The sequence below is a fragment of the Diaphorina citri genome, unplaced genomic scaffold (assembly GCF_000475195.1).
Source record: "Diaphorina citri unplaced genomic scaffold, Diaci psyllid genome assembly version 1.1 scaffold70, whole genome shotgun sequence".
In the NCBI taxonomy this organism is placed as follows: Eukaryota; Metazoa; Arthropoda; class Insecta; order Hemiptera; family Psyllidae; genus Diaphorina; species Diaphorina citri.
Window position 1 is genome coordinate 272,937 of NW_007377507.1, and position 21,906 is coordinate 294,842.

At 38.8% G+C, this 21,906-nt stretch overlaps 1 protein-coding gene across 1 annotated transcript in view; it reads right to left on the reverse strand.

Moving 5' to 3' along the window:
• The window catches only part of LOC103520535 (serine/threonine-protein kinase dst3), an 82,788-nt gene that overhangs the window by 24,839 nt on the left and 36,043 nt on the right, over positions 1-21,906 (reverse strand). The window contains exons 3-8 of the mRNA XM_026831627.1: positions 13,781-13,946; positions 12,927-13,012; positions 10,315-10,388; positions 9,250-9,287; positions 4,745-4,834; positions 4,204-4,421 (exon numbers count right to left, since the gene is read on the reverse strand). Of these exons, the coding sequence (XP_026687428.1) occupies positions 4,204-4,421; positions 4,745-4,834; positions 9,250-9,287; positions 10,315-10,388; positions 12,927-13,012; positions 13,781-13,946 (672 nt within the window). The remainder of the gene's footprint in view (positions 1-4,203; positions 4,422-4,744; positions 4,835-9,249; positions 9,288-10,314; positions 10,389-12,926; positions 13,013-13,780; positions 13,947-21,906) is intronic.

Sequence of the window (21,906 nt, forward strand, 5' to 3'; positions counted from 1 at the left end):
CAGGAATTCAGGAAGCTCTGTTTAAACATTCAGCTAAGAAGATTTGTACAAAATGTTCACCTGCTGTTTGTCTTTAAATCAGGAGAAAAGAAGGATAAAGAAAAAAGGAAAACAAGAAAAAAAAAAAAAAAAAAAAAAAAAAAAAAAAAAAAAAAAAAAAAAGGATAATCCGAGCCGATTTGGGATGTTAATTTATTCACCTTACGAATGCAAAGCTGTGACTACTCGAGTATAACGAGTATTATTTTAACAGATAGGTAGGCACATCCCGCATAGGGATTTATTTCTTGCTTTTTTCACGAGAAAAAGAAGAAGAAGATGAAGAAGAGGAAGAAGACGAAGAAGAAAGGAAAAGAATAGCCGGAAGAGGAAGAAGAAGAAGAAGAAGATAAAAATAAGCCCATTTCATGATTTTTTTTCCCCATCACACTCTCACTTCCTAAGCCGAACGCCATTAAAAAAGTGCTAGGCTTTGGAAAAAAAAAAAAAAAAAAAAAAAAAAAAAAAAACCCAAAAAACCTTTCCGGAAAAAAAGGGGGGGGTAAAAAATTTTTTTTAAAAAAAAAAATCAGATCCCATAATACCTTTCCGGAAAAAACAGGCGGCGTACAAACATTTTTATGTGCTTAGGTTTAGGTACAATTTTTACTTTTTTTTTTCAATTTATAAAATTTTAAAAAATATCCCCTCCTGGTAAGTCATTAATTTTAGTCAATTATGATAGGTTAATAACACCTGACAAGTGACGCTTCAGATGCATCGCTAATGCAGGGTATACGTGAGGACAAAATGAGGAGCTGAGTTGCTTTCCTGATTCAACTTTTCAACTTCTGCTCTTCAAATTTCGCAAAATTTTTACGTCAAAGGTATAACGTTTTTGCAAGGTTTTCAAAGGTTCTAAATTTCTATACGTTTTTTTTCCTTTCTTTCAAGAGTAGTTTTTAAGCAAGGTTTATTTATAAATTACAAAATCATTCTGTACCAAATACACAAGACATTGTTTGGACTACGGGAGTAAAGGGACTTTTCAGTCTCATTTTGGCAGTATAAATGGGGTATATTCTATTTTTGAGGTGTGGGACAATGAAACCTGTGATAACAAGATAACATTATCTATTGGTTAACAAGTTAACACATTTTGGAAACTAGGATGTAGAAGACACAATTGCACTTCCAAGTTTGGTTTTCAGAAATGTCAAAATGAAGCTCTTATTCTGTCGTTCATAGAAAGAGAGATAAATGGAGGGAGAGAGAGAGAGAGAGAGAGTGAGAGAGAGAGAGAGAGAGAGTGAGAGAGAGAGAGAGATTGTTCGAATATTTTACCATTTTGGCCATAAGGCTTTATCTTGTCATTTGCAATGGGGGTTATAATAACGTTCTAGCTTCTTCGTCTCTCTCTTTCTCTCTCTCTCTCTCTCTCTCTAAATTTCTTATCATATTGCCCCTAACTATGTGGAAAGGATGTGGAAAGGAAATGATGATACATATATCTCTTCAGTAGAAAGGAGACAGAGATAGCAACATGACACCCAACCTACATCACAAAAGAAGGACAAGAAGAGGAGAAGAAGGAGGAGGGGGAGGGGGAGGAGGAGAAGGAGAAGAAGAAGACGTAGAAGAAGAAGAAACGAAAAGGAGAAGAAAAAGTAAAAATATAAAGGAAAAGGATAAGTAGAAAGGTAGGATAAAAGATGAAGAAGAAGGAGAAGAAGGAAAAGAAGATATACAAAAGATTCGAAACCCCACTATGCCTTTCCATTTTTAGCCCGTCCTTCCTTTATTATTACGATAGTAATAAAAAAAGGTATAGTGGACGGGCTATTGTATTCGCTTCGGTCTCGTCTGTCTGTCTCCTCTCACTCTGTCTGTCCCCATAGAAGGACTTATCCAAACCTGTATATCAAATTAAAGGTCTTTTTACCAGGAACAAGAAAATGGTGGTGCAAATTTTGTCCAGAAAACCATAAAACCAAAAAACTGGTTTTTGGGGATTTTTTTCACATTTTCTCACACATTAAAAAAAAAAGATGAGTGTTTAACCGCCGTTTTTATTTCGTAGCGATGAAACAACTGCTACATTAGACGCTTGTGGTCTGTGTCGTAGCATGCCCATCCCGTACCTAGTATGCCTCTCATCAGATGAGCGAGAAGAGACACAATACTTCCCAATTAGGTGCTGGGTCAACACGAGAACACAAGAATAGATAACACTTCAGTCGATCATTTAAGACCGGTTTTAGCGTCACCTATGTTAAGCTACGCCAAGCAAGGCCAATAAAAGGATGGGAGACTTAAAGGAATAAAGGGAGAACGGGCTCTAGTCTTGATTTTAAATCATTACATGAAAGTAAAATCGGAAATCAAATCAATAATAATGAAAATAATAAACTGAATATTAAACAAATTAGGTAAGTACATACCTAAGTACTGATTTTCTTTAACCACGATCGAATAAACTACGGGCTAAAAAATTCCCGGAGGGACGGGCCCAGCTTGTTCTCTCTTCCAAAGGGAGTAGACCAGCTTAGTCAAGGGAAATTCAGGCTACTGGAGTAGACCAGTAGCCTGAATTTCCTTTGCTAAAGAAATAGCAAAGGTTGAGTGCGAAGGGCATCAAATTTGAAGCCAAAACAATCACCCTTTAGGGCTGATTGAGAGGCTGACGAAAAACGCCGACCCCGTCTGTACACGGGAAAAGGCGGAGAAAAAAAGAAGTCCTACTTCGGATAGGAACTACTATGACGTAATGCATAATTACATATATAGCTTTACTAGGGTAGTATATTTTCACAAGAGCTCAGTTACTATTACTACAGCTGTTATTTTGTATGTACATAGGTACTTAGGTAGTAATGGGTACTAATGGGCGATTGAGTAGTATAAAACCACATAAAAAAAAGGTAGGTACTTTGGAACTCGCAATTCGAAACCAGACGAGCGCACTGACCGCAGTAAAATTATTATTGTTGCTACCAACAATAATAACTCCACAGGGCATGAGGGCAATCAGTAAAAAGAGTAAAATCCAAATGGCCATTAGAAATGTAATGCTCGTAAATTGGACGCACGTAGGTATATTCCCAGATTCCCACTTACCTACCTATCTAACCACCACTACCACTGGTTACCTAGTATTTATCTATCTACTGGTAGTTACCTACTTTCCCACTCTAAAACATAAATTAACTCTGATGGGGTAATGATCTAGGAACGTGTTGTGGCTGGAAAATCTGAGTAGTAGGGAAAAAGCAGAAAAAAAGGGGGATTTATGACGAAAAAAAGGGAAAAGGAATGAAAAAGGGAATGGAAACAAAGGAGTGAAAAGAGGAGGAGGAGGAGGAGGAGGAGGAGGAGGAGGAGGAGGAGGAGTATTCCCAGATTCCCACCTACCTACCTATCTAACCACCACTACCGCTGGTTACCTAGTATTTATCTATCTACTGGTAGTTACCTACTTTCCCACTCTAAAACATACATTAACTCTGATGGGGTAATGATCTAGGAACGTGTTGTGGCTGGAAAATCTGAGTGGTAGGGAAAAAGCAGAAAAAAAGGAGGATTTATGACGAAAAAAGGGGAAAAGGAATGAAAAAGGGAATGGAAACAAAGGAGTGAAAAGAGGAGGAGGAGGAGGAGGAGGAGGAGGAGGAGGAGGAGAAGAAATATGGAGAAGTAACGAGTGCAAGAAAAAATAGATAGTAACAAGCTGGGCCCGTCCCTCCGGGAATTTTTTCAGCCCGTAGTTTATTCGATCGTGATTAGAGAAAATTAGTACCTATGTACCTACCTAATTTGTTTAATATTCAGTTTATTATGATTATTAAATGAAAAATAAAATAAAGAAGGGGAAAAAAGAAGGAGAAAATAATAATAGTAAATGGAATTTTAACTGAGTTAAGCTTGAATAGGTACCTGATATTGTTACAGAACGTCATTGTTAAGCAACGAAGCGCGTGGCTGACATTTGGATGGATGATTATCTGGATCGCGTGCTGCTGGCTCCTAAAGGCGCTCTTCCACCCAACCACCCTTCCACCAAAATTTTTGGAAGTTAAGCAAGGCTTTGTATACTTATTTGCAAGCTTTACCTATGAAATAGAAAAGACCTTGTTCAGAATGCGGGAGTAAAGGGACTTTTCAGTCTCATTCTGGCAGGATAAACAAGGTATATTCTATTCCACTCAATTCTATTCTAAATCTTACCTGGGATAGGAGATGTTTGGTACTTTCGCTCCAAGCGGTCGGATAATGCACGGGGGAATAAATAATGGCCTTTACGTCTTTCACACTCGTGTTCGAGTGGATATCGAACGGGCGACCTCTGGCTAGAATTTCGAACAGGGTGACCCCTAGACTCCACCAGTCTACGGAGTAGGAATAGCCCAGAACTTCGTCTGTGGCTACGAGGAAGATTTCTGGGGCTGGAAAGAGAGGTAGCAACGTTTATTAGACATCCTGTAGTAACTATAACTACACCTGTTGTTACCAGCCTTGGTGTTGTAGTAAGTCGCTGACCTGGTAAACAGGAGGACGTGGGTTCAATCCGAGCTTGATGAGGTATGAAAATTTGATGTCAATATAGGTACCTAGTTTAAGATTTCGACATTTTTGGATATTAGTAACGGTGGATTCGGTTTGAATTTTTCCTTTGCAATTTCATTTTTCTGGCGCTCTTTGTTTCTCCCCCCTTCTTTATTCTTGTCATACTTATTTTTATTTTTTATTATATATTATTATTTTTTACCTATGTATGGTTTGGTGCCTGACATGGATGTTGCCAGTTGATTCTCCTCAAGCACTGTTGCAATGTTGAAGTCCGTGATATGAGCGTGACCTGAAAAATATCAAATAATAATGGTAATAGAACGTAAGAATTAGGGGAATACATTAAATGGGAACAGACAGACACACATGGGAACAGACAGACGACACCGAGGTGAATACAATAGCCCGTCCCTTATACCTTTTTTTATTACTTTCGTAATAATAAAGGAAGGACGGGCTAAAAAGTATTTTTTTTTACAAAGGTAGCTAACACAAAAGGTCAAAAAACATCTCCGGGCGTTTCTTGTTTCGGAAAATTGAATTAAAATAAAACCTCTACCTACTTCATGTATCTCTAAATATACCTACCTAGCTACCTACCTACCTAGTTCGGAGAAATTTCGTCCATTAATAAATAATGAACTTTTGCTGGGGGTAAAATATTGTAGGGTTACTGAACAGAGAGAACCATTATACCCTTTTGATTTTCGAGTTATTAATTGACCAGCTCCCCTAGTTATTTCTTGCATTATTTAGTAGGTAGATGGCTAGATATGTATAGCTAGGTGGTCTGGCTGGGGGACGTTAAATAGGGAGTAGACTCGTCTGTCTGTCTCCTCTCACTCTGTCTGTCCCCATAGAAGGACTTATCCAAACCTGTATATCAAATTAAAGGTCTTTTTACCAGGAACAAGAAAATGGTGGTGCAAATTTTGTCCAGAAAACCATAAAACCAAAAAACTGGTTTTTGGGGATTTTTTTCACATTTTCTCACACATTAAAAAAAAAAGATGAGTGTTTAACCGCCGTTTTTATTTCGTAGCGATGAAACAACTGCTACATTAGACGCTTGTGGTCTGTGTCGTAGCATGCCCATCCCGTACCTAGTATGCCTCTCATCAGATGAGCGAGAAGAGACACAATACTTCCCAATTAGGTGCTGGGTCAACACGAGAACACAAGAATAGATAACACTTCAGTCGATCATTTAAGACCGGTTTTAGCGTCACCTATGTTAAGCTACGCCAAGCAAGGCCAATAAAAGGATGGGAGACTTAAAGGAATAAAGGGAGAACGGGCTCTAGTCTTGATTTTAAATCATTACATGAAAGTAAAATCGGAAATCAAATCAATAATAATGAAAATAATAAACTGAATATTAAACAAATTAGGTAAGTACATACCTAAGTACTGATTTTCTTTAACCACGATCGAATAAACTACGGGCTAAAAAATTCCCGGAGGGACGGGCCCAGCTTGTTCTCTCTTCCAACTGACAAAACTTGAACAAAGAGCTCTGGTAGCCTTCTGACACCTTTTTGTTGGTTCTTTTTTGCCCTTTTTCTCTCCTTTTCCTCATTTTTTTTCCAGATATATTTTTTTTCTCCTTTCACTACTCGTATTGTACTTTTCTTCTCCTTCTTCCTCTTCCCCTTTTTCTTCTTCTTTTCATTGTCTTCTTCTTCCTCTTTTTTCTCCTTCTCCTTTTCTTTGTTTTTTTTTTTTACTACTTCTTCTTGTGAATAATCCTCTCCTAGGAGGGGTCTCCTTCTCCTTATTTTCTCTCTCTTCTTCTTGGTGTTTTTTCCCCTTCATGTTTCTGCTGTCTTTTTCTCTCTCTTTTATTTGTGCTGCCAAAATTGACGGTTCTTTGCCTAAAGCCACATTTTTTTTTATTTATTATTTTTCCTTTGTAGTTTTTGTATTTATTTATAGATTTTCTATTTGTACTTGTACGTTTACTCGAATATCTCCACCATTTTTTCTCATTATTCTTTTCACTGTCTTTTAAGACAGTGAACAATTGTTAAGACAGTGAAAATTCCTCACTTTTCCCTCTTGTGACTTGTCAAAGAATCAAGCCTAGAGCCTGATTCCTTTTTTTTATCCAATTTTTTGTAAAATGTGAATTCTTTTTTGGAAGACTTCTTCAAAGCCTTTGTTTTTTGTCTCCCTACTTCTCCTCCCCTCCCTTAATCTCCTTCTTTCTACAGTATTTCCTCTTCTTTCTTTTCCCTTCTCCATCTTCTCTTTTATGTTTCTTTAACTTTTCTTTTACCTCCCTCTGAATTTTTTTGCCACCAACATATCCTTTCTCTCATTTTCTCCTTCTTCTCTTACTCTATCTTCTTAATTCTTCTCTTGATTTCGCAATTTCTTCCTCGTTCTGGCTTTATTTTCAGTTTGGCTTTATCCTCCTAATTCTTCATTCTTTCCCAGTTTTTTTTTTTTTTTTTTTTTCATACTTTTCTTTCAAACCAATTTATTCCTTTATTATTATTTTTTCATTTCTTTGTTTCCAGTTTGCTCCCTCTCCCACTTTCTTACATTCATTCTTTCTTTTTTGACTCCTCTATTGTATCTCTCACATGCGATCGTTCTCTTCCTCTTTTCTTCCTTGTTTTCCGTCTTTTTCTCCTCCTCCTCTTCCTATTTTTTCTATATCCTCCTCTTTCCTTTTACTCTCTTCTCCTCCTCCTCCTCTTTCGTTTTATTCTCCTGTTCGTTTTTTTTCTTTTCTCCTTTCCTCTCCTCCTTTTCTTCCTTTGTACCTTCCTAATCACCATTCTCTTCGTCTTTTCTTTCTTACTCTTCCTCCTCCTCCTTTTCATCCTCTTCCTCCTCCTTCTCTTCCTCTTCTTCCTCCTCCTCTTCTATTTTGAAAGACAAAACAAAAAGTACCGACAGGCAAAAAGATTTTCACGTCTTCTTTCTCTTCGTATCCCTCCTGACAAGGCTTGTCACACTTCCCACGTCTTCTTCTACGTTTTGTGTTGTATCTCTTATAAACTGTCTCTTTATGTCTTTCTTCTAAGTATTGTCTTGTTTTGTTCGGAAAAGAGTTTGAGGGGGAAAACTTGAAATTGGGTAGATGACGAATTGTTCTTCCTGATTCCCTTTTTTTTTCATTCCCATCCCAACTTTTTTCTTTGTGTCTTTTTGTTCAAATTTTTCTTTTCGTTTTTGATCCTGTTACTGAAATGCCCAAAATACAGTTTTTTTGGCTTTTTGGTTCTCTGGACAAAATTTGCACCACCACTTTCGTTTTCCTCATAAAATCGTAAAAAGACCTTTAATTTGATATATAGGTCGACCAGGTTTGGATAAGTCCTTCTATGGGGACAGACAGACAGACACCGAAGCGAACAAAATACAGCATATTTTCTTTTCTTAGTCGTTTTTGATTCTTTTTACTTGCCATTTCCCCTTTAAAAAGAAAGGGATGAAGAATAATAAGAATTGAATGGAATCGAACGAACTTTTTATTTTACAAAGGTTGGATCACCTCTAAGCTTACGAGGTATTCGGAGCGTAGGTGATTCTTCCGATAGGTATTTCTTTATGCTTTTTAGCTGAATCCCCTTTAGAGATGAGCTATCTCTTTCTCATTTAAGTACCAACTTTGGGTCGGGTGTTTTTTTTTTTTTTTTTTTTGGTTTGTTTTTTGGAAAGTAGTTCAAGTTTATCGTATGGCCAGCCTAATTAGCTTGGGAGTTGCTTGTCTGTCTTATAAGTGCTAGGTCCCAGGTTCAATTCCCGCCCGGGACAAATTTTACCCTAACAGATAAGGTTCGTTCTCGGAACTCCTGGCTTTCTCCTATCCTGTCTTCCTTCTCTCTTCGCTTTAGGGACGATGAGGCCTTAGCAGTTACAATAATTATATCCATCAAACCTCAAAAGAAAACTTTTTTTTTCTTCTTTTTTTAGAACAGGTATGTTTTGGGTTCACTGGTACGCCACTAGTTTTCTCATTCTCACGCTCACTGCATTATTCATACCCACAACTCTCGGTTTTCACTCTCCATTTCTTCGTCCATCTGGGGTATTTTCCTTTTCAATCCATTGGCCTTCTCAGCCCTCAAAAATCTTACACAACTTTTTTTTTACCCCCTTCTACCCCCCCCTTTTTACCTTTCACAAAAAATATTTCTACCCTTTTTTTTATGTCCCACTTTTACCCCCTATTTATCCTGCAGAAACGATTTTACCCCTTTTTTCTGTCCCACTTCTTTACCCCTCTTTATCCTACAGAAATAATTTTACCTTTTTTTCTATGCCGTTTTTGAATTCTTTTTTTTTACCCTTCACAAACAAACCTGGCCCATGTAGGTACGTCACTTGGAAAATGTGTTTTCTTGTACCTTCTTCTCTTACGTCCCTTCTGTTCTGTTTTCTTCTCGTCTCTCGCCTCTTTTCGCTTTTCAGCCATAACTGAGAACCTTATGACGGAATGTTGTAGCAACTTAGACTGGAACGTAAGTTTGTTGACTTTGTTGTGATTTTTGACTTTGTTGTGATCTTTCCTCCACCTGTTTCTTCTTCTTTTAATAGAGTAAAAGTAAACCTTTTGTTTTTTTTTTGGTGGTTTGAATGCTTAAATTCTCAATGACTCAAGTTAAAAAAAATCCGAAGTAGGTAGATTTTTATTTAATGTTATTTTAACATCCCAGATGGCGTCTTATCAACCAAAATGTGGTGAATTACCTTCTTCGTCCAGTAGGATATTGTCTGGTTTGATGTCCCTGTGAACATAGAGAAACATTTCTATGTACTCTCTAATTTTCTATTGTGTGAATAAGTCAAACTACTAACTGGTGAGGTCTTATCGCCCCAAATTGAAAAGGACAGGGTAGGAGAAAGCCAACCTTTCCATTTAGGAGAGAGAGAGAGAGAGAGAGAGAGAGAGAGAAAGAGAGAGAAAAAAGGATTTTTTTGAAATTGAATTAACTATAGGCATTAAATTTACAAATAGGAGAAGGAGGGAAAGAGAATGAGAGAGAGAGGGAGGGAGAGGTTGTTTCGTTAATATTGATTGACAATAGGAACCATTACGGAAAAAATATGTCAATGAGATGCAAAGTATCTCCCTCTCTCTCCTTCCCCTTAATCTTCTCTCTCTGTCTTTCCACCTTTCTACATATTAATTTTTCTCTCTCCGTTTTTCCACTTCGATCCCCTTACCCTCTCTCTTCCTCCCTCAGTTGTGTCTGTCTTTTCTTCTTTCTCTACTTTATTATCTTCCTTTCTCTTTTAATTTTTCTTTCTCTTTCTCTCCAAGTTTCTCTTCCTCCCTTTTCCTCTGTTTCTCTCTCTCTCACTCACTTTCTCCCTCTATTGTGTTTGTTTCTACTTCCTCTCTCTTCCTTCCTCTCTCTTCCTTCCTCTCTGTACTTTCCCTTTCCATTTCTTTCTCCCTTACCTCTCCTCTGTTTGTGTTTCTCTCTCTCTCTCTATCCCCTTACCCTCTCTCTTCCTCCCTCAGTTGTGTCTGTCTTTTCTTCTTTCTCTACTCTAATATCTTCCTTTCTCTTTTAATTTTTCTTTCTCTTTCTCCCCAAGTTTCTCTTCCTCCCTTTTCCTGTGTTTCTCTCTCTCTCACTCACTTTCTCCCTCTATTTTGTTTGTTTCTACTTCCTCTCTCTTCCTTCCTCTCTGTACTTTCCCTTTCCATTTCTTTCTCCCTTACCTCTCCTCTGTTTGTGTTTCTCTCTCTCTCTCTATTTTAATAAAGTATTGCTTAATGTAACAGGTATTTCCTTGGGCACTCACCTGTGAATAATGTGCTTGGTTTTCAGGTAGTCCAAGGCCAGTCCCAGCTCAAAGGCATACAGGTGTATTGTGTCATTACGAGTACCTACCTCCCGTTTTGGATTTTGCAGAGAGACAAAAGGGATATAGAGCGAAACAGGGAGGGAAAAAATAGAGGGAGGGAAAGAGGGAAGAATGGACGGAATGAAAAAGGGAAGAGAAAGGTAGAAAAACGGAGAAGGATGAGAAAAACAGAGAAAAAACGAACAGTTTACTTCATTTATCTTTTTTTCTCATTTCACAAAATTTCCTTCCTTGTCACGAAAGATATTATAACTGTTTCTTGATTTCTTCCTTCTCTTTCTCGTCAGCCACTTGTTCATATGCTGCAATGAGATCGTAAACTGATGGAAAAGGGATTCGTAAGGCAAACATATAGGAAATAAGGAAAGTAAAAATAAAAATGAGGTAAAAGGGGGAAGAAGTAAGATTGGGAAGGAAAAAAAAGAGAAAAGGGGAGAAGAAGCAAGATTGGGAAGGAAGAAAGGGAGATAAATAGGGGAAGAATAAAGATTGGGAAGGAAGAAAAAGAGATAAAAGGAAGAAGGTCAAAGGGAAGGAACAGAATGCGTATTAAAGAGAGCAAACCATAAAGTGAAGCAATTTGCGGTTTGTGTGGTTGCATTTTTTCCCCTTCAAGAAGTGGGAAGTGTGTTAAAGAGGTTGGTATGCCACGAAATTTGTGTGCTGAGTGACCCACTGATCATTTTTTGACTTAAGGAATGTCATTTTTAAATACTCCTGGAAACTATTTTTGTTCATTTTATGAAAAGTATTGTGGACCACTTAGGGTCTGTGGACCCTGTAGACCTAGGTTAAGAACCACTGGCATAAAGAATATTGTAGTTGTAGGTACGGTTTAAAGTTACAACCAAAGGGATTGTCATAAAAAATTCTAGTTAGTTTAGCTACAAAAAAGTAAAAAAAAAGTGCTATAAAAATATTATAATGCTCTACCTGATAATAATCCTAACAAAGGCTCTCCGTTTTTTTAAGTCCCTCGACAAAAATGTCGTCAGCTCATTAGCATGAAAGTTCATATTTAAAATTAAAATAAAAAACAAACTTTCCTCACGGCGCAGGGCGTCCGTCAACTTTTACAAAAAAAAAAAAAAAAAATGTTTTGGACGAAAGTTTTTGTTCCGAACTTTTTAATCCTGTCAAAATACAGGGTGACAGAGGGCGAAAGATTTTTTTTTTTAAATTTTATTTTTTATGAGGTGTGATAGAAGAGGAACACTCACACTCAAACCGCCGGAGTGCCGAAATAAAGGATAGGATAAGTGAAGAGAGAAGAAGGATAGGATAAGAGAAAACTAGGCGTCCGGAGAACAAATCTTTTCTGTTAAGGATAATTTCACCCCGGGCAGGGATCGAACTTGTAATTAGGCTGGCTAGAGTTTGAAAATTTTCATTTACCCGTAGTTTGTCTGTTCTGTTAGTTACAGGATGCCTCTCAAACGGCTATCCCAACTAACAGACAGCATCAATGAGGCATTCTCTTCCATCCATCCCATGGCTGTTACCTTTCGCCAGTGTGGATTTCTCATTTTGTTGATCTACCCAGTATAAAAGTCTGTGGTTTTATGCAAATGTCCCTGTAAAACTCTCCCCCGTTAGGACTCCTGTTGAAGGCTTCCCTTGTAACCTTTGTGGCAAAAAGGGACTCTTTAGTCCTTTACGGGGAATCTACATATAAATGAATTAAACCTCTTCCTTCCTATTTTATTTTATACAAGGTTCTCCCCAGACTGGGGTCCCTAGCCTGCCTTGTTAGTTTGGAGGGTAGCGTGACTACGCGTCTGTCTTGCCTTGTCTTGTAAGTGATAGGTCCCGCTCGATTCCCGCTCGGGGAGAACTTTGTCCTAAACAGATAAGGTTCGTTCTCGGAACGGCGGGCTTTTTCCTAGCCTGCCCTCCTTCTCTCTTCGCTTTCGGAACGATAAGACCTTAGCAGTTATAGTTCTCTCTATTAAACCTTTTGAAGGAAAAAATTGCTTAAATTTTCACATAAAATAAATTCATGGAGTTTTCACTTCACGAACAAAGGGTTCAAGGGTTAAGACCAGGCTTTAAATTCAGTTCCACCAAAAGTTAGTCAGGGAGTCAAGGACACTGTTTTTGCAGCTGGTCCTACAAAATAAATTTATTGTGTGCTTTCAACTTTATGACATGAAAATTACGTATGTGAGCCTTTATGAATGTTCTACCTACGTGAGAGAGCCTTTACGGTGAAACTTTCGCCTGGAATAATATTTACTGCCCTTCCGTTAAGTAACTTTTGGTGTTCCCCGAGGAAAATGAAGTTGTCCTTTGCCTAGCTGTTTAGCAGGGTACGTATAAATATGCGAATTTACTTTTCAAGGAGAATGAGAAGGAGGACGAGAAAGGGGATAAACAGAAAGAAGGGTATGAGAAGAAGAAGAAGAAGAAGAAGAAGAAGAAGAAGAAGAAGAAGAGACGAAGGAAGAGGAGGAGGAGGAGGAGGAGGAGAGAAAAAATATGGGAAAAGGAGATGGGTAACAGAAAGAAGAAGAGGAGAAGGAGGACGAGAAAGGTAATAGTATTGTGTCTTCAGTGAACTTGATGTCCTGAGTGATATGGTACCTGAGGTCTCCCCCCAGCAGTAGGTCGCTCACCATGAATAGGTCTTCCTCATCTGCCAATCAAAAAATAGAATAGAATAGAATGAAATATAATTAGAACAGAATAGAACTTGATGTCCTGAGTGATGTGGTACCTGAGGTCTCCGCCCAACAACAGGTCACTCACCATAAACAGGTCTTCCTCATCTGCCAATCAAAAAATAGAATAGAATAGAATAAATTAGAATAGAATAGAACTTGATGTCCTGAGTGATGTGGTACCTGAGGTCACCGCCCAACAGTAGGTCACTCACCATAAATAAGTCTTTCTCATCTGGGAATCAACAAGTAATAGGTATTTATTAAAATTTAATTTTTTATTTCTTAGTCTGGTTGAGGGACTTTAAACAGAGGGTATACCAGATTACTCTGGCTTTGGGACTTTAAACTGAGAGGATACCAAAAAAGGTCCCTTGCCAAAGAAGTAGCAAAGGACGAGTGCGAAGGGCATCCACTCGTTTTTTTTTTTTTTTTTTTTTTTTTTTTTTTTTTTTTAGCTATAAAAAAAACGGCTAAAGAACTAGCAAAGGTCGAGTGCGAAGGGCATCCACTCGTAAATTTTTGTAATCAAAACCAAATGTCAGCCCAAAAGAATCACCCTAAGGCTGATTGAGCGGCTGACGAAAATCCCTATCAACGCTTTACGCTTTAACCATCGATGTTGGTGGTCCAAACATAGTCGACCGGCCTATGTTGTCGAGTCAGTGTGGACGGTTTCAATGTCAATCGACGGCCGGTCGACTAAGTGTGGACATTTTAGGAATCTGATAAGACAATCTTACCTTGGAAACAGAACCACAGGTTGACCAGGAAAGGATGTTCCAGCGTAGTCAGGATTTCCATTTCTCTCAGGACATTCTTCAGGGCGTCCCTCTCTATACACTGGCTCTTGTGCATGTACTTCATGGCGTACATTTGTTTCGTGTCCTTCTTCTGTACGATGCACACCTGAAAACATGAAAACAGAATGAGAAATTTTGGTTCTTGGTAAGTTAAGTAATTCATCAAGTTTGTAAGCCGTGTTTTTTTTTTTTATGGATTTCAAGTATTTTTTTTTCAGGTCATGGTAAAAACGAATCTCCAGAACAGAAGATAGCTAATTGATTGATTAAAAAATCAACGGGTAAAACCCATGTATAACTCACCAAAATTTTCGTTGAAAATTTCCACTGGTAATTAAGTCCTAAAAGTCTTCGTATAGGAATATAGGGGTTTAACATCACTGTATAACTGCTAAGACTTACATTCACCTCACCCAGCCTGAGTGGGCCGGGAAAAGACATAAGCACGCAATTGTTCAGATGGTCACCCATCCGGATACCAACCACACGTAACGTTGCTTAACTTCAGAGATACGTTGGGAACTGGTGTATTCAAGGTGATGATCCGTTGATGGCTACCTAATCTAACTATTTTTTTTTTATTTTTTATTTTTTTATTTTTTAGAGGTTTGACAGAGGGAACTGTAACTGCTGTGGTCTTATCGTTCCGAAATCGAAGAGAGAAGGAAGACAGGATAGGAGAAAGCCAGCCGTTCCGAGAACGAACATTATCCCATCAGGATAACCCGCCCCGGGCGGGAATCGAACCCGCGGCCTAGCGCTTACAAGGCAGACGCACTACCAACTAAGCTAACTAGGCTGGCAAAGAGAGAAGGAAGACAGGATAGGAGAAAGCCAGCCGTTCCGAGAACAAACATTATCCCATCAGGATAAAATCCGCCCCGGGAATCGAGCCCAGTGGCCTAGCGCTTACAAGGCAGACGCACTACCAACTAAGCTAGCTAGGCTGGCTGAACCTTAACTTAATTTATGCCGTAGGACGAAAGCCAGCCGTTCCGAGAACGAACATTATCCCATCAGGATAAAATCCGCCCCGGGCGGGAATCGAACCCGGGCAGAAAGCCAGCCGTTCCGAGAACGAACATTATCCCATCAGGATAAAATCCGCCCCGGGCGGGAATCGAACCCGGGTCTAGCGCCGTTCCGAGAACGAACATTATCCAGGATAAAATCCGCCCCGGGCGGGAATCGAACCCGCGGCCTAGCGCTTACCGCCTCGAGAACGAACATTATCCCATCAGGATAAAATCCGCCCCGGGCGGGAATCGAACCCGCGGCCTAGCGCTTACAATAGAAGTCTTATCGTCCCGAAATCGAAGAGAGAAGGAAGACAGGATAGGAGGAAAGCCAGCCGTTCCGAGAACGAACATTATCCCCGCCCCGGGCGGGAATCGAACCCGCGGCCTAGCGCTTACAAGGCAGACGCACTACCAACTAAGCTAACTAGGCTGGCTAATCTAACTATTGAATAAATTATTGTGTTTTAGCTGACCGTGTATTTCCTTAGGTCAGCCACACATCAAGTAGACTGTTAGGTCTACCTGAGAGTGTGTGTGCTCATCGGGTTTAATAGTGAGTGGCTGGCCTTAGGTAGGAGCTTTGCCGATGGTTATCTTGGCTTAACCGTGCTTAACCTCAGTGGTTCTGCGGGAATACGTATCCTCAACGTGACAAAACCGCCGGCGCTATAAATCTCTTTATCTTATCTTCGAGGCGTATCTGAGCCTTTGTGTGCGTCTAACCCATTGTGTTTAGATTTTCTATATTCGTGATTTATGTCTCTTTTTTGAAAATGAACAATCAGGGTGGGAGAATAAACGGGGTAGCTGCATAAAATGCATTTTCAGACGACCTGAATATTTATGGCGAAATGAGGAACCCTATCTAAACCCATTTTGCATTCAAAAAGACTGTGAAGATAGGTGTAGGTAAACAACACAAAGCCAGTATTTTTTTTTTTTTTATTTTTACCTTCGAAGTCCCGCAAAACTGAATAATAATAATAATAATAATAATAATAATAAGCTGCATAAAATGCATTTTCAGACAACCTGAATATTTATGGCGAAATGAGGAACCTTGTCTAAACCCATTTTGCATTCAAAAAGACTGTGAAGATAGGTGTAGGTAAACAACACAAAGCCAGTTTGTTATATATAATAAAGACGAATGCATTTCGGTGAGCAGTTTTTTTTTTACCTTCGAAGACCCGCAAAACTGAATAATAATAATAAGAATAATGATATCATAATAATAATAAAATGGAAAACTTCATCAAACTGTGTGTCTTTAACACGATAGGGATAGAGAGTTATACCATTAGGGCATCGGGGTGGGCATCGAATCCAGGACCTTCTATAAGGCAAGCAAGCGAGTTTACCACAAACCGTGCTCTCTAAAGTTAGTGAGGAACAAAAGAAAAACAAATATCTCGACAGAAAACTACCTACACACAGAACTCAGTTAAACGACACATACAGAAATAAACGAAGCAAATGCCTATGCCCAGACAGCCCAGACTATAATAATCTCACAGAACAAATACCTAACGTGGGCACATTTGCATTTCAAGCTGATGTGACCATTACTAATGCACATGCCACATCTGTGTACCAGAAGCTGACACGGGTGATAAAAGTCGTCTAAAAACACATCGGTGTTCCAGAAATAGCAGTAAAGGGTCTTGAATAAACGACAGCAATTGACTCTTGTTCATATGGTGCAATGAGATCGTAAACTGACGGAAAAGGGATTCTTAAGGCAAGCATATAGGAAATAAGGAAAGTAAAAATAAAAATGGGGTAAAAGGGGGAAGAAGTAAGATTGGGAAGGAAAAAAAAGAGAAAAGGGGAGAAGAAGCAAGATTGGGAAGGAAGAAAGGGAGATAAATAGGGGAAGAATAAAGATTGGGAAGGAAGAAAAAGAGATAAAAGGAAGAAGGTCAAAGGGAAGGAACAGAATGGTAGTAGGGAAAAAGGAGAAAAAAAGGGGATTTATGGCGAAAAAAGGGGAAAAGGAATGAAAAAGGGAATAGAAAAAAATGAGTGAAAAAAGGAGGAGGAGGAGGAAGAGGAGAAGAAATATGGAGAAGTAACGAGTGCAGGTAAAAAATAGTCGGTGAAAAGGGAAAGTAGTTCAAGTTTATCGTACGGCCAGCCTAATTAGCTTGGGAGGTAGCGCGTCTGCCTTGTAAGTGCTAGGTCCCAGGTTCCATTACCGCCCGGGGCAAATTTTACCCTAACAGATAAGGTTCTTTCTCGGAACTCCTGGCTTTCTCCTATCCTGTCTTCCTTCTCTCTTCGCTTTAGGGACGATGAGGCCTTAGCAGTTACAATTATATCCATCAAACCTCTAAAGGAAACTTTTTTTTTTCTTCTTTTTTTAGAACAGGTATGTTTTGGGTTCACTGGTACGCCACTAGTTTTCTCATTCACGCTCACTGCATTATTCATACCCACAACTCTCGGTTTTCACTCTCCATTTCTTCGTCCATCGGGGTATTTTCCTTTTCAATCCATTTGCCTTCTCAGCCCTCAAAAATCTTACACAACTTTTTTTTACCCCCTTCTACCCCCCCCCTTTTTTGCCTTTCACAAAAAATATTTTTACCCTTTTTTTATGTCCCACTTTTACCCCCTATTTATCCTCCAGAAATAATTTTACCCTTTTTTTTCTGTCCCACTTCTTTACCCCTCTTTATCCTACAGAAATAATTTTACCTCTTTTTTTTTCTATGCCGTTTTTGAATTCTTTTTTTTTTACCCTTCACAAACAAACCTGGCCCATGTAGGTACGTCACTTGGAAAATGTGTTTTCTTGTACCTTCTTTTCTTACGTCTCTTCTCTTCTCTTCTCTTACGTCTATTCTCTTCTCTCGCCTCTTTTCGCTTTTCAGCCATAACTGAGAACCTTATGACGGAATGTTGTAGCTACTTAGACTGGAACGTAAGTTTGTTGACTTTGTTGTGATTCTTCCTCCACCTGTTTCTTCTTCTTTTAATAGAGTAAAAGTGAACCTTTTGAATTAATGTGATTTCTCAATATTCAGCCCTAACACATGGTATTATTCTAAAAAGGAGACGAAGAATTCACATTGATCTCCATCCATCTCATGGCTGTTACCTTTCGCCAGTGTGCATTTCTCATTTTGTTGATCTACCCAGTATAAAAGTCTGTGGTTTTATGTAAATGTCCCTGTTAAACTCTCCCCCGTTAGGACTCCTGTTGAAGGCTTCCCTTGCAACCTTTGTGGCAAAAAGGGACTCTTTAGTCCTTTACGGGGAATCTACGTATAAATGAATTAAACCTCTTCCTTCCTATTTTATTTTATACAAGGTTCTCCCCAGACTGGGGTCCCTAGCCAGCCTTGTTAGTTTGGAGGGTAGCGTGACTACGCGTCTGTCTTGCCTTGTCTTGTAAGTGATAGGTCCCGCTCGAATCCCGCTCGGGGAGAACTTTGTCCTAAACAGATAAGGTTCGTTCTCGGAACGGCGGGCTTTTTCCTATCCTGTCCTCCTTCTCTCTTCGCTTTCGGAACGATAAGACCTTAGCATTTATAGTTCCCTCTATTAAACCTTTTGAAGGAAAAAATTGCTTAAATTTTCAGATAAAATATAAATTCATGGAGTTTTCACTTCACGAACAAAGGGTTCAAGGGTTAAGACCAGGCTTTAAATTTTATCTGAAAATTTAATCCAAAAGTTAGTCAGGGAGTCAAGGACACTGTTTTTGCAGCTAGTCCTACAAAATAAATTTATTGTGTGCTTTCAACTTTATGACATGAAAATTACGTATGTGAGCCTTTATGAATGTTCTACCTACGTGAGAGAGCCTTTACGGCGAAACTTTCGCCTGAAATAATATTTACTGCCCTTCCGTTAAGTAACTTTTGGTGTTCCCCGAGGAAAATGAAGTTGTCCTTTGCCTAGCTGTTTAGCAGGGTACGTATAAATATGCGAATTTACTTTTCAAGGAGAATGAGAAGGAGGACGAGAAAGGGGATAAACAGAAAGAAGGGTATGAGAAGAGGAAGAAGAAGAAGATGATGAAGAAAAAGAAGAAGAAGAAGAAGACGAAGGAAGAGGAGGAGGAGGAAGAGGAGGAGGAGGAGGAGAGAAAAAATATGGGAAAAGGAGATGGGTAACAGAAAGAAGAAGAGGAGAAGGAGGACGAGAAAGGTAATAGGAAGAAGAAGAAGATGATGATGAAGAAAAAGAAGAAGAAGAAGACGAAGGAAGAGGAGGAGGAGGAGGAAGAGGAGGAGGAGAGAAAAAATATGGGAAAAGGAGATGGGTAACAGAAAGAAGAAGAGGAGAAGGAGGACGAGAAAGGTAATAACCAAAATGAGGAGTGTGAAAAATAAGAGGAGAAAATGAAAAGAAGGAGGAGAAGGAGAAGAAGGAGGAGAACATTAATGGAGGTAGCTTTTGAAGGAGAATGAGAAGGAGGGACAGGAGGGTGAGGAGGTACCCCAACAGAGGAGGATGAGAAAAAACGAAAAAAAAAGGAGGAGGAACAGAAACAAGAAGCAGAAGAAGGTGAGAGGAGGAGGAGAAGAAAATTGGGAGTAGGAGGAAAGAACTCATTTTCCAATTTTCGTCAAAACGAATAGAAAATTAAATTACGAGTACCTACCTCCCGTTTTGGATTTTGCAGAGAGAGAAAAGGGATATAGAGCGAAACAGGGAGGGAAAAAATGGAGGGAAAGAGGGAAGAATGGACATAATGAAAAAGGGAAGAGAAAGGTAGAAAAACGGAGAAGGATGAGAAAAACAGAGAAAAAACGAACAGTTTACTTCATTTATCTTTTTTGAATGGAGGTAGCTTTTGAAGGAGAATGAGAAGGAGGGACAGAAGGGTGAGGAGGTACCCAAACAGAGGAGGATGAGAAAAAAACGAAAAAAAAGGAGGAGGAACAGAAACAAGAAGCAGAAGAAGGTGAGAGGAGGAGGAGGAGAAGAAAATTGGGAGTAGGAGGAAAGAACTCATTTTCCAATTTCCGTCAAAACGAATAGAAAATTAAATTACGAGTACCTACCTCCCGTTTTGGATTTTGCAGAGAGACAAAAGGGATATAGAGCGAAACAGGGAGGGAAAAAATAGAGGGAGGGAAAGAGGGAAGAATGGACGGAATGAAAAAGGGAAGAGAAAGGTAGAAAAACGGAGAAGGATGAGAAAAACAGAGAAAAAACGAACAGTTTACTTCATTTATCTTTTTTTTCTCATTTCACAAAATTTCCTTCCTTGTCACGAAAGATATTATAACTGTTTCTTGATTTCTTCCTTCTCTTTCTCGTCAGCCAATGTTGTTACGTTATTCTTATCGTTTTTTAACGATTTTTTTTTTATTTTTTATCATCATCGTTATATCGTTAACAAACGTATATCGTTAACAAACCAGACTCACGTTCAGACTGCCTGCCAGACCGACGGTACGTGTGTGTTGGAAAAATCTTCCGATCTACGTCTGTCATATAAAGAGTTATTATTATTATTATTATTATTATTATTATTATTATTATTATTATTATTATTATTATTATTATTATTATTATTATTATTATTATTATTATTATTATTATTATTATTATTATTATTATTATTCGCACCGAGTTAGCTAGGCTGGCTTTGAACATCGTATTTTTGTCTCCAAACACCCCCAATAGATCATACATCCCTATATTTTGTCCCCTTGACAACTTGACATATTTGCTTCTACCACACCCATACTAATATTTAATAAATGAAAAAATTCCCACTCACGTATTTAATATTCAACTTGGAATACACACCTGTTGCACGAGAGAGAGAGAGAGAAAGAGGGGAAAGGGAAAGAGAGGCAAATAGGGAAATATAGGGGAGAGAGAGAGAGAGTGAAAAAGAGGAAAATAGGAAAAGAAAGACATGGAGGGAGAGAGAGAAAGCACCGGAGATAGAGAAATGAAGGAGAGAGAGAGGGAGAGGGAAGAGAGGAAGAGGAGCAGGGATAGGGTGAAAATAAGAGAAGGAAAGGGAGAGAGAGAGAACAGAATGATAGAACGGAGAGAAAGAGGGAGAGATAGGCAACTGATCGCATGTTGAAATTTCCAAAACAGTTTATTGTTCCATTTATCATAATTTTGAAACGACTCTCTCTCTCTCTCTCCTTCTCTCTCTCTTTCTCTCTCTATGCCTCTCTCTCTCTCTCTATGCCTCTCTCTCTCTCTATCAGCACGCACAGTAATGCTGTCATTAATATCTATTTGAGTACAAGTACAGTAGAACCTCGATTATTTAAACTTTTATTATTTCAACTTCCATTATTTCAACTCCAAAATCTATTGTTTTTTTCTATCTCTCAAAGGATATCCTATCTTATCAGAGGAAAAGATCATAGAAAGTGATCATTTCAACCTCGACCATTTCAACTACCCCCGGTCCCAATGAGTTGAAATAATCGAGGTTCTACTGTATTTCGTTATGTACAAAGCTATTTATTTTATCCGTAGCTATGGCATAAATTCGATTGAAATAGCCACTCAATTGATGATTCTCATGAAAAATATAACTGTCCAAATGTATTTTTTTCGTAAAGATCGTCAAAAATAATAAATAATCCGAAAAGCTTTGAACATCGTATTTTTGTCTCCAAACACCCCCAATAGATCATACATCCCTATATTTTGTCCCCTTGACAACTTGACATATTTGCTTCTACCACACCCATACTAATATTTAATAAATGAAAAAATTCCCACTCACGTATTTAATATTCAACTTGGAATACACACCTGTTGCACGAGAGAGAGAGAGAGAGAGAGAAAGAGGGGGAAAGGGAAAGAGAGGCAAATAGGGAAATATAGGGGAGAGAGAGAGAGAGCGAAAAAGAGGAAAATAGGAAAAGAAAGACATGGAGGGAGAGAGATGGAGTAAGGAGAGAGAGAAAGCACGAGAGACAGAGAAATGAAGGAGAGAGAGAGAGAGAGGGAAGAGAGGAAGAAGAGCAGGGATAGGGTGAAAATAAGAGAAGGAAAGGGAGAGAGAGAGAGAGAGAGAGAGAGAGAGAGAGAGAGAGAGAGAGAGAGAGA